This window comes from Oncorhynchus masou, chromosome 8 (genome assembly GCF_036934945.1).
Source record: "Oncorhynchus masou masou isolate Uvic2021 chromosome 8, UVic_Omas_1.1, whole genome shotgun sequence".
Lineage (NCBI taxonomy): Eukaryota > Metazoa > Chordata > Actinopteri > Salmoniformes > Salmonidae > Oncorhynchus > Oncorhynchus masou.
In genome coordinates this window covers 560,433-578,203 of record NC_088219.1, presented here as the reverse complement: position 1 = coordinate 578,203, position 17,771 = coordinate 560,433, and the positions used below count along the sequence as shown (strand labels likewise).

The window sequence follows — 17,771 nt, the reverse complement described above, 5'->3', positions numbered from 1 at the left end:
GAAGTAGTTGGTGAACCAGGCAAGGCAGTCAGTGAGGGACTTATTTCTGCAGAGATGGATCTTTAAAAGTAAAAGCTCAAATTGTTTGGGCACAGACCTGGATAGTATGACAGAACTCTGCAGCCTCTCGCTACAGTAGATTGCAATTCCGCCCCCTTTAGCAGTTCTATCTTGACTAAAAATGTTGTAGTTGGTGGATGGAAATTTCAGAAGTTTTGGTGGCCTTCCGAAGCCAGGATTCAGACACGGCTAGGACATCAGGGTTGGCAGAGTGTGCTAAAGCAGTGAATAAAGCAAACTTAGGGAGGAGGCTTCTGATGTTAACATGCATGAAACCAAGGCTTTTACGGTTTCAGAAGTCAACAAATGAGAGTGCCTGGGGACACACAGGGCCTGGGTTAACCTCTACATCACTAGAGGAACAGAGGAGGAGTAGGATAAGACTACGGCTAAAGGCTAAAAGAACTGGTCATCTAGTGCTTTGGGAACAGAGAATAAAAGGAGCAGATTTCTGGGTGTGGTAGGATAGATTCAGGGCATAGTGTACAGATAGGGGTATGGTAGGATGAGAGTACTGTGGAGATAAATCCAGGCATTGAGTGACAATGAGAGAGGTTGCATCTCTGGAGGCACCAGTTATGGTGAGGTCTCCGCATGTGTGGGGGGTGGGACAAAAGGGCCTATCTGAGGCATGTTGAGCAGGACTAGGGCCTCCGCAGTAAAATAAAACAACGAGAGCTACCCTAAACAACAGTATACAAGGCATATTGACATTAGAGAGAGGCATAAAGCAATCACATGTGTTGATTGGGAGAGCTAAGACAACGGGTGAGACAACAACAGGTAAACAGCTAAGACAACAGCAACGGGTCAATGGCGATGAATGGGCAGAGAGGGTCAGTTAGCTACACACAGGGCCTGAGTTCGAGGCTAGAGCCGACAGTTAAACCAAATTAAGTGTTAATGAACAGTCCAGCAGGCATCAGCTGTGTAGCCGAGTGATCATAGGGTCCAATGAGCAGCAATAGATGAAACAGGGAGCCGTTGGGTAGTCAATTACTACAGTAGGCGAGCGGGAGACACGGCGTTCAGAAAGCTAGTGGGCTGGGGCTAGCAGATGAATCTTCACTAACATCCACAACGCAGAGGCCGGTTGAGAGCACATCGGCCGAATTACGTGAGCATACGAGCGGACCAGTCGTTATGGATCGGCGGGGCTCCATGTCGAGAAAGGGTCCATGACAATTGGCAGGAGAGGTATTGTAGTTGGTTTGCAATGGTTTGCAACTGCACATGGGGACATGATCATACTTTTTGGAGAAATGTCCTCTGGTCTGATGAAACAAAAACAGAACTGTTTGGCCATAATGACCATCGTTATGTTTGGAGGAAAAGGGGGGAGGCTTGCAAGCCGAAGAACAACATCCCAATCGTGAAGCACGGGGGTGGCAGCATCATGTTGTGGGTGTGCATTGCTGCAGGAGGGACAGGTGCACTTCACAAAATAGATTGCATCACAAGGGAGCAAAATTATGTGGATATATTGAAGCAACATCTCAAGACATACGACAGGAAGTTAAAGCTTAGTTGCAAATGGGTCTTCCAAATGGACAATGACCCCAAGCATACTTCCAAAGACAGGGAATTTTTTACTAGGATTAAATGTCAGGAATTGTGAAAAATTAAGTTTAAATGTATTTGGCAAAGGTGTGTGTAAACTTCCGACGTCATCTGTCGCTGCGATGATCCGGTCCAGAGCTTCCGGTGATGTAGTGAAAAGATAAAAAATAAACATGTTAAGTGATGAAAATAAAAGCAGTTGACAGTGAGAGGAAGTTTATTTTCTCCAATGATCTGTAAGGTCCCTGAGTTGAGCAGTGAGAGTTTCTTTTCTACAATGATCTGTAAGGTCCCTGAGTTGAGCAGTGAGAGTTTATTTTCTACAATGTTCTGTAAGGTCCCTGAGTTGAGCAGTGAGAGTTTCTTTTCTCCAATGATCTGTAAGGTCCCTGAGTTGAGCAGTGATTTTCAAACACAGATTCAACCACAAAGACCAGAGGGGTTTTCCAATGCCTCGCAAAGAAGGCCATCCATTGTTTGATGGGTAAAAATAAAATAAGAAGCAGACATTAAATATCCTTTTGAACATGGTGACTTTCTTAATTACACTCTGGATGAGGATAATGTATCAATACACCCAGTCACTACAAAGATACAAGCGTCCTTGCTAACTCAGTTGCTGGAGGGATTTCATAGTTTAATGGCTGTGATAGGAGAAAACTGAGGATGGATCAAAAGCATTGTAGTTACTCCACAATACTAACCCAAATGACATAATAAAAACATTCAAAAACATGCATCCTGTTTGCACTAAAGTAATGCTGCAGAAAAAAGTGGCGAAATTAACTTTTTGTCCTGAATAGAAAGTGTTAAGTTTGGGGTGTTTGTTTCCAATACAACACATTACCGAGTACCACTCTCTCACGTTCTGACCATAGTTCTTTTGTGTTTTCTTTGTTTTAGTGTTGGTCAGGACGTGAGCTGAGTGGGCATTCTATGTTGTGTGTCTAGTTTTCCCGTTTCTATGTTTGGTCTGATATGGTTCTCAATCAGAGGCAGGTGTTAGTCATTGTCTCTGATTGGGAACCATATTTAGGTAGCCTGTTTTGTGGGTGGTTGTCTTCTGTCTTCATGTGTCTGCACCAGACGGAACTGTTTCACCACCCCCACCACCCCCACCACCACCACCACCACCACCACCCCCACCACCACCACCACCACCACCACCACCACCACCACCACCACCACCACCACCACCACCACCACCACCACCACCACCACCACCACCACCACCACCACCACCACCACCACCACCACCACCCCCCACCCCCCCACCCCCACCACCACCACCACCACCAATTGTTATTTTGTAGTGTTAAGGTTTATCGTCTTTATTAAATATGTTGAACACTTACCGCGCTGCGCTTTGGTCCTCTCCTTCATCCACAGAAAAAAATCTGTTACACACTCTCCATACTTTCAGGCACGGTGGTGGCTGCATCATGTTATGGGTATGCTTGTAATCGTTAAGGACTGGGGAGTTTTTCATTACAAAAAAGAAAGGGATTGGAGCGAAGCACAGCCAAATCCAACAGACCCTGGGAAATGAATTCACCTTTCAGCAGGACAATAACCTAAAAACAGTAAATGTTCCTGAGTGGCCGAGTTACAGTTTTGACTTAATTCTTCTTGAAAATTATTGTCTAGCAATGATCAGTAAACAATTTGACAGAAATTTTATAAGAAAACTGGGCAAATACTGCACAATCCAGATGTGTAAAGCTCTTAGAGGCTGACCCAGAAAGACTCACAGCTCTTAGAGACTGACCCAGAAAGGCTCACAGCTCTTAGAGACTGACCCAGGAAGACTCACAGCTCTTAGAGACTGACCCAGAAAGGCTCACAGCTCTTAGAGACTGACCCAGAAAGACTCACAGCTCTTAGAGACTGACCCAGAAAGACTCAAAGCTCTTAGAGACTGACCCAGAAAGACTCACAGCTCTTAGAGACTGACCCAGAAAGACTCACAGCTGTAATCACTGCCAAAGGTTATTCTACAAAGTATTGACTCACAGGTGGGAATATTTATGTCATTGTGACATTTCTGTATTTCATTTTCAATAAATGTGCTACATTAAAAAAACATGTTTTCACTTTGTCATAATATTTAATCCATTTTGAATCCAAGCTGTAAGAGAATAAACTGCGGAATAAATCAAGGGTTATGAATCATCTCTGACAGTACTGTATGTTGCCCTAAGGGTTGGTAGAATCTTATTCAACGTGATTCACAGCTGTAATGGCTGCCGAAGGTGCTTCCAGTGTGTATTAACTCTTGGATGTGAAGACATACACAATCAAGACAGCTTCATTTTAAATTGTATTTTTATTATTCATTTGGAAAATGTTGTATAATTTCTTTAAAATGTGGAGTAGGATGTGTCGATTAAAGAAAAACATCACATGTAATCCCTTTTGAGATTTAAAGCATCAAAAAGTGAAGACTGCCAGGGGGGTGTGTGACTTTCACTTGGCACTGTATTTTATATCAATAATGGCGGTGTTGGCATAGAACCGTATAGATCAGTATAGAACAGTATAGATCAGTATAGAACCGTATAGATCAGTATAGAACAGTATAGATCAGTATAGATCGGTATAGATCAGTATAGAACCGTATAGATCAGTATAGAACAGTATAGAACCATATAGATCAGTATAGAAAAGTGTAGATCTGTATAGAACAGAATAGAAAAGTGTCGATCAGTATAGAACAGTATAGATGATCAGTATAGAACAGTATAGATGATCAGTATAGAACTGTATGGAACAGTATAGATCAGTATAGAACAGTATAGATTATCAGTATAGAACAGTATAGAACAGTATAGATGATCAGTATAGCAAAGTATAGAACTGTATGGAACAGTATAGATCAGTATAGAACAGTATAGATCAGTATAGAACAGTATTAGTAACGGTTGGTTCCCAGGGACAGCTCATGTGACGAGGTCACTGCATGGCGTTGTGACATCACTTCCCGGTGGGGAAGAGCAGGAAGCCGTTGAACACGATCTTCTTGTCCTTCTTGTCTTCCTTCACATTCTCCGGCTGCTCGTCTTTAAATGGCTCCAGCCACACCTGTTTATGTTAACACACCTGGTTACACACCTGTTTATAGAATCATTGTGTGCTGTTGGTATGGACGATGCTACACAAAGGCAGCAGTCACATCCCATTCAATCTGACATAATAAGCCAACAGGCCCCAATCATGACAATGCAAATACAACCTTTAGCATTTCCAAATCAAAATGTACTACTATTAGCTAGCACACAAAGTAACCGGTGATCTAAAGTTGAATGCAGTCGTTTTTCACCCAGTCCTGGTCACCCGTGTTTCACCCAGTCCTGGTCACCCGTGTTTCACCCAGTCATGGTCACCCGTGTTTCACCCAGTCATGGTCGCCCGTGTTTCACCTAGTCATGGTCACCCGTGTTTCACCCAGTCATGGTCACCCGTGGTTCACCCAGTCATGGTCACCCGTGTTTCACCCAGTCCTGGTCACCCGTGTTTCACCCAGTCCTGGTCACCCGTGTTTCACCTAGTCATGGTCACCCGTGTTTCACCTAGTCATGGTCACCCGTGTTTCACCCAGTCATGGTCGCCCGTGTTTCACCTAGTCATGGTCACCCGTGTTTCACCTAGTCCTGGTCACCCGTGGTTCACCCAGTCATGGTCACCCGTGTTTCACCCAGTCCTGGTCACCCGTGTTTCACCCAGTCATGGTCACCCATGGTTAGTTAACAGCAAGCGAGATGCAATAATAAAACAGTGGCATGATTATGATAATTTTAACTTCTTGTTGAAAGTTAATCTTGAAAAGGGCGATGGTAACAAATTAGCAAACACATCCTCCTCAGTCCTCAAAGATAACACCTACACACTAGCCTACAACACAAACTAACTTGGCCATAGGAAAACTAGAGCTCGTGCTATTGGCTCACACTCTCAGCAGTGACATGTCTCTAGCCCTACATTTTCCTTTTTTTTTGTAAAACAGTCCCACCCATTGCAAGTCAAAATGTGATTGGTTGATTCTACTGTCACTCCAAAATTCTGCCCTAATACAGTTGAATGGCAGAGGCATTCTTTCCAGCTTCTGAAAGCCAATAGCTAAGCCAGTTAGCTGGTTTTATCTCCCCAGAGACCACCAAAGAAAATCCTGATTGGATATTTTTTTCTCTTCACCCTTTCCTCTCTTAACCCTTTCCTTTCCAACACACACTGAAGACATTAAATTAGAATATAATTGAAAATAATAAAATAATCGGATTACCATTTACATATTATTGAAAATATAGAAATGAAATATAAATTGAAATTACATTTTACTCATCCAAACACATTAACCGTTACTCATCCAATCACATTAACCGTTACTCATCCAATCACATTAACTGCTACTCATCCAATCACATTAACCGTTACTCATCCAATCACATTAACTGTTACTCATCCAATCACATTAACTGTTACTCATCCAATCACATTAACCGTTACTCATCCAATCACATTAACTGTTACTCATCCAATCACATTAACCGTTACTCATCCAATCACATTAACCGTTACTCATCCAATCACATTAACTGTTACTCATACAATCACATTAACCGTTACTCATCCAATCACATTAACCGTTACTCATCCAATCACATTAACTGTTACTCATCCAATCACATTAACTGTTACTCATCCAATCACATTAACCGTTACTCATCCAATCACATTAACCGTTACTCATCCAATCACATTAACTGTTACTCATCCAATCACATTAACCGTTACTCATCCAATCACATTAACCGTTACTCATCCAATCACATTAACCGTTACTCATACAATCACATTAACCGTTACTCATCCAATCACATTAACCGTTACTCATCCAATCACATTAACCGTTACTCATCCAATCACATTAACCGTTACTCATCCAATCGTTACTCATCCAATCACATTAACCGTTACTCATCCAATCACATTAACTGTTACTCATCCAATCACATTAACCGTTACTCATCCAATCACATTAACCTTTTACTCATCCAATCACATTAACCGTTACTCATCCAATCACATTAACCGTTACTCATCCAATCACATTAACTGTTACTCATCCAATCACATTAACTGTTACTCATCCAATCACATTAACTGTTACTCATCCAATCACATTAACCGTTACTCATCCAATCACATTAACCGTTACTCATCCAATCACATTAACTGTTACTCATCCAATCACATTAACTGTTACTCATCCAATCACATTAACCGTTACTCATCCAATCACATTAACCGTTACTCATCCAATCACATTAACCGTTGCTCATCCAATCACATTAACTGTTACTTTCTCACAGGAAACCTTCACTCTTGCTCAGACATTTAGAAAGGAAACATGACAATTTGAAAAATAAGCCAAGGGAGAATAAAGACAAATTTCAGCATCAGTGACATGGTAGGAGATGTTCTGAAACAATTACTGCTTCACATACAAGCCAGTGAATTCTGTGTTACAGCTGAATGAGTCAACAGACGTGGCGGGCCTGGTACAGCTCCTGGTATATATCTGTTACAGCTGGATGAGTCAACAGACGTGGTGGGCCTGGCACAGCTCCTGGTATATATCTGTTACAGCTGAATGAGTCAACAGACGTGGTGGGCCTGGCACAGCTCCTGGTATATATCTGTTACAGCTGAATGAGTCAACAGACGTGGCGGGCCTGGCACAGCTCCTGGTATATATCTGTTACAGCTGGATGAGTCAACAGACGTGGTGGGCCTGGCACAGCTCCTGGTATATATCTGTTACAGCTGGATGAGTCAACAGACGTGGCGGGCCTGGCACAGCTCCTGGTATATGTCCATTACGTTTATGGGGGGTCAATTAAGGAAGACATCCTCTTCTGCAAACCACTGGAAACCAGGACAACAGGAGAGGATCTTTTTTAAGTACTGGACAGCTTTGTGACATCAAATGGCCTTTGGTGGTCAGGATGTGTTGGTATCTGTACTGATGGAGCAAAAGCCATGACAGGGAGACATAGTGGATTGGTAACTCGCATGCAAGCAGTTGCTCCCGACTCCACTTGGGTTCACTGCAGCATCCACCGAGAGGCTCTTGGGTACACTGCAGCATCCACCGAGAGGCTCTTGGGTTCACTGCAGCATCCACCGAGAGGCTCTTGCTGCCAAGGGAATACCTGACAGCTTGAAAGATGTTTTGGACTCTACAGTGAAAATGTTTAACTTTGTTAAAGCAAGGCCCCTGAACTCTCGTGTATTTTCTGCATTATGCAATGATATGGACAGCGACCCTGTAACGCTTCTACAACATACAGAGGTGGTTATCAAGGGGCAAAGTATTGACGTGTTTTTTTATTGAGAGACAAGCTTAAAGTTTTCTTTACTGACCATAATTACACAGGTACTTTCCAGAAATGGACGACACAAACAACTGGATTCGTTATCCCTTTCATGCTCTGCCTCCAGTCCACTTACCGATATCTGAACAAGAGAGCCTCATCGAAATTGCAACAAACGGTTCTGCCAGATTTCTGGATAGGTCTGCGCTCAGAGTTACTTGCCCTGGCCAATCACGCTGTTAAGACACTGATGCCCTTTGCAACTACAGTACGTACCTATGTGAGAGTGGAATATCGGCCCTCACTAGCATGATAACTAAATACAGACACAGACTAGGTGGGAAATGATTTAAGACTGAGACTCTCTGCAATACAACCCAACATTTCAGAGTTACAGTGGGGCAAAAAGTATTTAGTCAGCCACCAATTGTGCACATTCTCCCACTTAAAAAGATGAGAGAGGCCTGTAATTTTCATCATAGGTACACTTCAACTACTCTCTCCAATACAACTCAACAGAGTTATGTGCATCTGTAACAGTCCTCTTCCTGTGAATGACTGGACCAAGGCGCAGCGTGAGACGTGTTCATGATATTTTATTAAAATCAGAAGACGAGAACAAAAAAATAACAAAGAGGAAAACGAACAGTTCTGTAAGGAAACTAACAATACAGAAAACAACTACCCACAAAACCCATGTGGGCAAGAGCTACCTAAGTATGGTTCCCAATCAGAGACAACGATAGACAGCTGTCCCTGATTGAGAACCATACCCGTGGCATCCCGGGTGGCGCAGTGGTTAAGGGAGCTGTACTGCAGAGCCAGCTGTGCCACCAGAGACTCTGGGTTCGCGCCCAGGCTCTGTCGTAACCGGCCGCGACCGGGAGGTCTGTGGGGAGATGCACAATTGGCCTAGCGTTGTCCGGGTTAGGGAGGGCTTGGTTGGTAGGGATGTCCTTGTCTCATCGCGCACCAGCAACTCCTGTGGCGGGCCGGGCGCAGCGCGCGCCAATCAAGGTTGCCAGGTGCACGGTTCCTCCGACACATTGGTGTGGCTGGGTTGGATGCACGCTGTGTTAAGAAGCAGTGCGGCTTGGGTGGGTTGTGTATCGGAGGACACATGACTTTCAACCTTCGTTGTTGAAGCGATGAGACAAGATAATAGCTACTAACAATTTGATACCACGAAATTGGGGAGAAAAAGGGGTAAAAAAATATATACAAAAATTAACCATACCCAAAAACAAAGAAATACAAAAATATAGAAAAGAGAACATAGAATGCCCACCCTAGTCACACACTGGCCTAACCAAAATAGAGAATAAAAGCCTCTCTATGGCCAGGGCGTGACAGCATCCTTTCAAGCACACCCTTCTCATTAACCTGTGGGGAGTTATTCACCATTCTCTATGAACAAATAAGGCTTTATATATAAGATGGTTAAATAAAGAGCTAAATTATTGATTATTATTATCATTGTCACTTCCCACGAGCTGGGTTATGACAAAAACTCACACACATGTTCAATGTTCAAAGTTTTTGTGTGAGTTTTTGTCATTATGTTCAATAAATGTATCGTATAGTGTGTGTGTGGCAGGCTTACAATGATGGCAAACAACAACATTTGAGAGTGCTCTGACCCTGGTGATAGAGGGGGTACAGCTGGAAGTTGAATGTTTGAAGGAGTACGGGACTATAAAAGGTTTGGGAACCACTGGTATGGAGAATGCTGTGTGGTGATTGGTTAGTTAGGAGGATGCTGTGTGGTGATTGGTTAATATGGATGATACTATGTGCTGATTGGTTAGTATGGAGGATGGTTCCCACCTTGTTGCCGCGTGATAGGTCCAACACCACACCTCCTGACAGAACCTACACATCATGGAATTAACGATAAAATAGTGTTATTAGGATACTTGGCTTCATGGAAAAATCTATGTTGTTAAACTCTTTACCCAGTGTCGTCATAGTAACCCAACCTGGTGTCGTCACAGTAACCCAATTTGGTGTCATCAGTCCCTACTTGGTGTTGTCATAGTAACCATACCTGGGTAGTGGCTCTGTTGTTGTAGTCACAGAAACCGAGCATCCTCTCTCCCAGGGCGTCACTTTTCAGATACAGACACATGCCCACCTACACACACACACACACACACACACACACACACACACACACACACACACACACACACACACACACACACACACACACACACACACACACACACACACACAGTTTTACAAGATGTCGAAAGAGAGAGTAATACCTGTCTGTCTGTCTGTCTGTCTGTCTGTCTGCCTACCTGTCTGTCTGTCTGTCTGTCTGCCTCTCTGTCTGTCTGTCTGTCTGTCTGTCTGTCTGTCTGTCTGTCTGTCTGTCTGTCTGTCTGTCTACCTTGGCCTCTGAGTGGAAGACGAAGTAGTAGACTCCAGGTATGCTGCAGGTGAACATTCCAGAGTTCAAACTGATCAGGTTGCTGCTGGTGATGGCGGAGTTATAGGTCAGGGTTCGTTTGTAGGGGGGGTAGGAGATGTCTGTCCGGGACACGGAGAAGGCTGCGCGGTGTTGATGGGATTGGTCCCCGCCCCTCCCTGCAGGGCCAGGGGGGCCAGGGGGCCCAGAGGGACCCTCAGGTCCCAGGTCTCCACTTAAGCCTTTAGGCCCCATGTCCCCGGGAATCCCCCGGCTCCCCTTCGTCCCCTTCAGTCCATGGGGCAACCCTGCATCCAGCTGCAGTGCTGGGAGAAAGATGAGGGAGGGACCGAGGTTTACTAAACAGCAACCATTAGATGTGGACTTTTCAGCTCAATACCACAGACCCTGACCACCAGACTGACCACAGACCCTGACCACCAGACTGACCACAGACCCTGACCACCAGACTGACCAGACCCTGACCACCAGACTGACCACAGACCCTGACCACCAGACTGACCACCAGATGACCACAGACCCTGACAGACACCAGACCCTGACCACCAGACTGACCACAGACCCTGACCACCAGACTGACCACCAGACTGACCACAGACCCTGACCACCAGACTATACCACAGACCCTGACCACCAGACCCTGACCACCCACCAGACTGACCACCAGACTATAACAGACCCTGACCACCAGACTGACCACCAGACTGACCACAGACCCTGACCACCAGACTGACCACCAGACTGACCACCAGACTGACCACCAGACCCTGACCAGACTGACCACAGACCCTGACCACCAGACTATAACAGACCCTGACCACCAGACCAGACCCTGACCACCAGACTAACAGACCCTGACCACCAGAGACCACCAGACTATAACAGACCCTGACCACCAGACTGACCACCAGACTGACCACAGACCCTGACCACCAGACTATAACAGACCCTGACCACCAGACTGACCACCAGACCCTGACCACCAGACATAACAGACCCTGACCACCAGACTGACCACCAGACAGACCACCAGACTATAACAGACCCTGACCACCAGACTGACCACCAGACCCTGACCACCAGACTACCCTGACCACCAGACTATGACCCTGACCCTGACCACCAGACTGACCACCAGACTGACCACCAGACTATAACAGACCCTGACCACCAGACTGACCACCAGACTATAACAGACCCTGACCACCAGACTATAACAGACCCTGACCACCAGACTGACCACCAGACTGACCCTGACCACCAGACTATAACAGACCCTGACCACCAGACTGACCACCAGAGACCCTGACCACCAGACTGACCACCAGACTGACCCTGACCACCAGACTGAGCACCAGACTATAACAGACCCTGACCACCAGACTGACCACCAGACTGACCCTGACCACCAGACTATAACAGACCCTGACCACCAGACTGACCACCAGACTGACCCTGACCACCAGACTATAACAGACCCTGACCACCAGACTGACCACCAGACTGACCCTGACCACCAGACTATAACAGATCCTGACCACCAGACTGACCACCAGACTGACCACCAGACTATAACAGACCCTGGCCACCAGACTATAACAGACCCTGACCACCAAACTATAACTGACCCTGACCATCACACTATAACAGACCCTGACCACCAGACTGTAACAGACCCTGACCACCAGACTATAACAGACCCTGACCACCAGACTGTAACAGACCCTGACCATCACACTATAACAGACCCTGACCACCAGACTGTAACAGACCCTGACCACCACACTATAACAGACCCTGACCACCAGACTGTAACAGACTGACCACCAACTATAACAGACCCTGACCACCAGACTATAACAGACCCTGACCACCAGACTGTAACAGACCCTGACCACCAAACTATAACAGACCCTGACCACCAGACTATAACAGACCCTGACCACCAGACTGTAACAGACCCTGACCATCACACTATAACAGACCCTGACCACCACACTATAACAGACCCTGACCACCAGACTATAACAGACCCTGACCACCAGACTGTAACAGACCCTGACCACCACACTATAACAGACCCTGACCACCAGACTATAACAGACCCTGACCACCAGACTGTAACAGACCCTGACCACCAGACTGACCACCAAACTATAACAGACCCTGACCACCAGACTGACCACCAGACCCTGACCACCAGACTGTAACAGACATTGACCATCACACTATAACAGACCCTGACCACCAGACTGTAACAGACCCTGACCATCACACTATAACAGACCCTGACCACCAGACTGTAACAGACCCTGACCATCACACTATAACAGACCCTGACCACCAGACTGTAACAGACCCTGACCACCAGACTGTAACAGACCCTGACCACCAAACTATAACAGACCCTGACCACCAGACTGTAACAGACCCTGACCATCACACTATAACAGACCCTGACCACCAGACTGTAACAGACCCTGACCATCACACTATAACAGACCCTGACCACCAGACTGTAACAGACCCTGACCATCACACTATAACAGACATTGACCATCACACTATAACAGACCCTGACCACCAGACTATAACAGACCATGAGCACCAGACTGTAACAGACCCTGACCACCAAACTATAACAGACCCTGACCACCAGACTATAACAGACCCTGACCACCAGACTATAACAGACCCTGACCACCAAACTATAACAGACCCTGACCACCAGACTGTAACAGACCCTGACCACCAGACTGTAACAGACCCTGACCACCAGACTGTAACAGACCCTGACCACCAGACTGACCACCAAACTATAACAGACCCTGACCACAAGACTGTAACAGACCCTGACCACCAGACTGTAACAGACCCTGACCACCAGACTGTAACAGACCCTGACCACCAGACTGTAACAGACCCTGACCACCAGACTATAACAGACCCTGACCATCACACTATAACAGACATTGACCAGAGGAGGAGGGAGAGGAGGGAGAGGAAGAGACAGTAGGGAGAGGAAGAGAGAGAAGGGAGAGGAAGGAGAGGAAGAGACCCTGACCACACTAACCACACAGTCCTCTTTACTGACAGGTTATGTAACATGCTGTTTCTTCCTCTCCCCTCATCTTCCTCTCTCCCTCTCTCCCTCCTCTTACTCTCTCCCTGTCTCCCTTATCTCCCTCCTCTCTCCTCTTCTCCCTTCCTCTCCCTCTCTCTACTTATTTCTCCCCCCTCTCCCTCTCCCCCTCTCCCTCCTCTCTCCTCCTCTCCCTCCTCTCTTCTCCCTTCTCTCCCTCCCTCCTCTCCTTCCTCTCCCTCCTCTCTCTCCTTTATTTTCTCTCCAATCCCTCCATCTCTCTGTTACCTGGCTCTCCTTTTTCTCCCTTTGCTCCTTGTCGCCCATCCCGGCCTGGAGTTCCTTGCGCTCCTGGTGTTCCGTCCTGGACCAAGCATTGGTTCTGGCATCGCCCCAAGGAAAAGAGCACCGCCACACACACCGCAGACAGTGAAACCCCTGACATCATCCTTAGGAACCCTGAGAGGACAGGATGCAGAAACATGACATCATAAGGGGTCAAATATGACGTCACAGGAGAAATGTCTCTGGAATACTTTCCCTCCATCCCAGACAACTCCAGATGACTGCTCAAGTTCTATTATTCCACCAACACACCTGAACCCAAAGGCGTGATGGTTAGTTGATTGGTTCAACCAAAGGCTTGATGGTTAGTTGATTGGTTCACCCAAAGGTTTGATGGTTAGTTGATTGGTTCACCCAAAGGTTTGATGGTTTGTTGATTGATTCACCCAAAGGCTTGATGGTTAGTTGATTGGTTCACTCAAATGCTTGATGGTTAGTTGATTGGTTCACCCAAAGGCTTGATGGTTAGTTGATTGGTTCACCCAAAGGTTTGATGGTTAGTTGATTGGTTCACCCAAAGGCTTGATGGTGATATGCTGCTACTGGAATGGAACCAATATGTGTACTGGCTGGGAGAACAGATCTGGAAAACAGCTGTAGTGTTTCATGTGTCCACATATTCAGATCCAGAATGGAACAAAAGTCTCTGAAGGTTCAGTTGGTTAGAACCCAAGAGGTTTCACAGGTTTCCCAACCCCCCCCTCCCCCAAGAGGTTTCACAGGTTTCCCAACCCTCTCCTCGCCCCCCCCCCCCCCCCCTAAGAGGTTTCACAGGTTTCCCAACCCTCTCCTCCCCCCTCCCCTAAGAGGTTTCACAGGTTTCCCAACCCTCTCCCCCCTCCCTTCCCCAAGAGGTTTCATAGGTTTCCCAACCCCCCTCCCCCAAGAGGTTTCACAGGTTTCCCAACCCTCTCCTCGCCCCCCCCCCCCTAAGAGGTTTCACAGGTTTCCCAACCCCCCCCCCTCCCCTAAGAGGTTTCACAGGTTTCCCAACCCTCTCCCCCTCCCTTCCCCAAGAGGTTTCATAGGTTTCCCAACCCCCTCCCCCAAGAGGTTTCACAGGTTTTCCAACCCTCTCCTCGCCCCCCAACCCCCCTTAAGAGGTTTCACAGGTTTCCCAACCCTCTCCCCCTCCCTTCCCCCAAGGGGTTTCACAGGGCAGAGGAGAGAGTTGGGGAAACCTGGGTTAGAGCATGGAGCTGGTAACTCTTTTTACCTCTGATCCTCTCATGCTCTCCAAAAAGACAAAAACCATTGACTAAACTCTATTACAAACAAATCTCTATATAACATGTCTATTTAATATGTGTAGATATGTGTCACTCACCAGTGTTTTTGATCAGCATAGAACAGGGACGTCTTGTCTGTCTGTTCCGTCTTTTTAGTTATGTTGAATAAAGTCCTTCCTGCAGTTATTACATTGATCATACACACACACACACACACACACACACACACACACACACACACACACACACACAAGCCTGCAGCGTACACACACACACTGAAACACTGAGTCAGTAGCTTTATTTCCTCAAACTCTGTTTTAACTGTCTTTCTCTGTTGGTGGTTTTGATCCAAACACTAAAACCACTTCTTTCTGTAAAAACTGACAGTCATTCTGCTAAATAAGAACAGTAAAGCCCCCTTTACTGGCTCAAATAGCCGACCAATCAGCCTGTTACCAACCCTTAGTAAACCTTTGGAAAAAATGGTGTTTGATCAGATACAATACTATTTTACAGTACACAAATTGACAGAATTTCAGCATGCTTATAGGGAAGGACATTCAACAAGCACAGCACTTACACAAATGACTGATGATTGGCTGAGAGAAATGCATAATAAAAAGATTGTGGGAGCTGTTTTGTTAGACCAGTGTGGCTTTTGACATTACATTATGCTGGAAAAACGTAGGTGTTATGGCTTTACACCCCTTGCTATATTGTGGATAAAGAGTTACCTGTCTAACAGAACACAGAGGGTGTTCTTTAATGGAAGCCTCTCCAACATATTCCAGGTAGAATTAGGAATTCCCCAGGGTAGCTGTCTAGGCCCCTTACTTTAAAAAAAATCTTTACTAATGACATGCCACTGACTTTGAGTGAAGCGGATGACTCAACACTGTACACGTCAGCTACTACAGAGACTGAAATGACTGCAACACTTAACAAAGAGCTGCAGTTAGTTTCAGAATGGGTGGCAAGGTATAAGTTAGTCCTAAGTTTTTCCAAAACTAAAAGCATTGTATTTGGGACAAATCATTCACTAAACCCTAAACCTCAATTAAATCTGGTAATAAATAATGACGATATTGAGCATGTTGAGGTGACTAAATTGCTTGGAGTAACCCTTGGATTATAAACTGTCATGGTCAAAACATATTGATACAACAGTAGCCAAGATGGGGAGATGTCTGTCCATAATAAAGAGCAGTCTGTTTAAACAACTAGCACACAGCTCAGACAGCCATGCCCCACAAGACATTCCACCAGAGGTCTCCAAACTGGACAGTTTTATCTCCATCTCTTCATTCGGAGACTCAATCATGGACTCTCTTACTGACAGTTGTGGCTGCTTTGCTGTGTTGTCTCTACCTTCCTTCCCTTTGTGCTGTTGCCCAATAATGTTTCTACCATGTTTTGTGCTGCTACCATGCTATGCTGCTGCTATGTTGTGTTGCTACCATGCTGTGCAGCTGACATGTTGTGCTGCTACCATGCTATGCTGCTGCCATGTTGTGTTGCTACCATGCTGTGCAGCTGACATGTTGTGCTGCTGCCATGCTATGCTGCTGCTATGTTGTGCTGCTACAATGCTGTGCAGCTGACATGTTGTGTTGCTACCATGCTGTGCTGCTGCCATGTTGTGTTGCTACCATGTTGTGCTGCTGCCATGTAGTGCTGCTGTCATGTTGTGTTGCTACCATGTTGTGCTGCTGCCATGTTGTTTTGCTACCATGCTGTGTTGTCATGTGTTGCTACCATGTTGTGTTGCTACCATGTCAAATCCATGTCAAATCCAAATCAAATCCAATTTTATTTGTCACATGCAGATGTTAATGCGAGTGTAGCGAAATGCTTGTGCTTCTAGTTCCGACAATGCAGTATTAACCAACGAGTAATCTAACCTAACAACTACCTTATACACACAAGTGTAAAGGGATAAAGAATATGTACATAAAGATACAATATATGAATGAGTGATGGAACAGAACGGCATAGGCAAGATGCAGTAGATGGTATCGAGTACGGTATATACATATGAGATGAGCAATGTAGGGTATATAAACATAAAGTGGCATAGTTTAAAGTGGCTAGTGATACATGTATTACATAAAGATGGCAAGATGCAGTAGATGATATAGAGTACAGTATATACATATACATATTAGATGAGTAATGTAGGGTATGCAAACATTATATTAAGTGGCATTGTTTAAAGTGTCTAGTGATACATTTTTCCATCAATTTCCATTATTAAAGTGGCTGTAGTTGAGTCAGTATGTTGGCAGCAGCCACTCAATGTTAGTGGTGGCTGTTTAACAGCCTGATGGACAATTGCGATAGAAGCTGTTTTTCAGTCCCTGCTTTGATGCACCTGTACTGACCTCGCCTTCTGGATGATAGCGGGGTGAACAGGCAGTGGCTCGGGTGGTTATTGTCCTTGATGATCTTTATGGCCTTCCTGTGACATCGAGTGGTGTAGGTGTCCTGGAGGGCAGGTAGTTTGCCCCCGGTGATGCGTTGTGCAGACCTCACTACCCTCTGGAGAGCCTTACGGTTGTGGGCGGAGCAGTTGCCGTACCAGGCGGTGATACAGCCCGACAGGATGCTCTCGATTGTGCATCTGTAAAAGTTTTTGAGTGCTTTTGGTGACAAGCCAAAATTCTTCAGCCTCCTGAGGTTGAAGAGGA

General features: G+C 45.8%; 1 protein-coding gene across 3 annotated transcripts; it reads right to left on the bottom strand.

Annotated features, from left to right (window-relative positions):
• Positions 1-3,927: 3,927 nt before the first annotated feature.
• Positions 3,928-15,291, bottom strand: LOC135543976 (complement C1q subcomponent subunit C-like). 3 transcript variants are annotated; one of them, XM_064971288.1, is made up of 7 exons: positions 15,183-15,268; positions 14,370-14,438; positions 13,799-13,969; positions 10,390-10,733; positions 10,042-10,128; positions 9,822-9,866; positions 3,928-4,701 (listed from the first exon to the last, which is right to left on the bottom strand). In XM_064971288.1, the coding sequence occupies exons 3-7, from the start codon at positions 13,956-13,958 to the stop codon at positions 4,594-4,596; spliced, it is 744 nt and encodes a 247-aa protein (XP_064827360.1). In that variant the 5' UTR covers positions 13,959-13,969; positions 14,370-14,438; positions 15,183-15,268; the 3' UTR covers positions 3,928-4,593. The 3 variants fall into 3 exon arrangements, with proteins under 3 accessions (XP_064827360.1, XP_064827358.1, XP_064827361.1); XM_064971286.1 differs by lacking the exon at positions 14,370-14,438 and having other exon boundaries at positions 15,183-15,291; XM_064971289.1 differs by lacking the exons at positions 14,370-14,438; positions 15,183-15,268 and adding an exon at positions 14,108-14,356.
• Between the last annotated feature and the right edge of the window lie 2,480 nt (positions 15,292-17,771).

What these genes read in the sequence shown, in the direction of transcription:
- LOC135543976 (XM_064971286.1), bottom strand. An exon ending in TCTTCCACTCAGAGGCCAAG is followed by an intron (nt 10,129 to 10,389) that starts GTAGACAGACAG and finishes GTGTGTGTGTAG; the next exon opens with GTGGGCATGTGTCTGTATCT. An exon ending in ACAACAGAGCCACTACCCAG is followed by an intron (nt 9,867 to 10,041) that starts GTATGGTTACTA and finishes CATGATGTGTAG; the next exon opens with GTTCTGTCAGGAGGTGTGGT.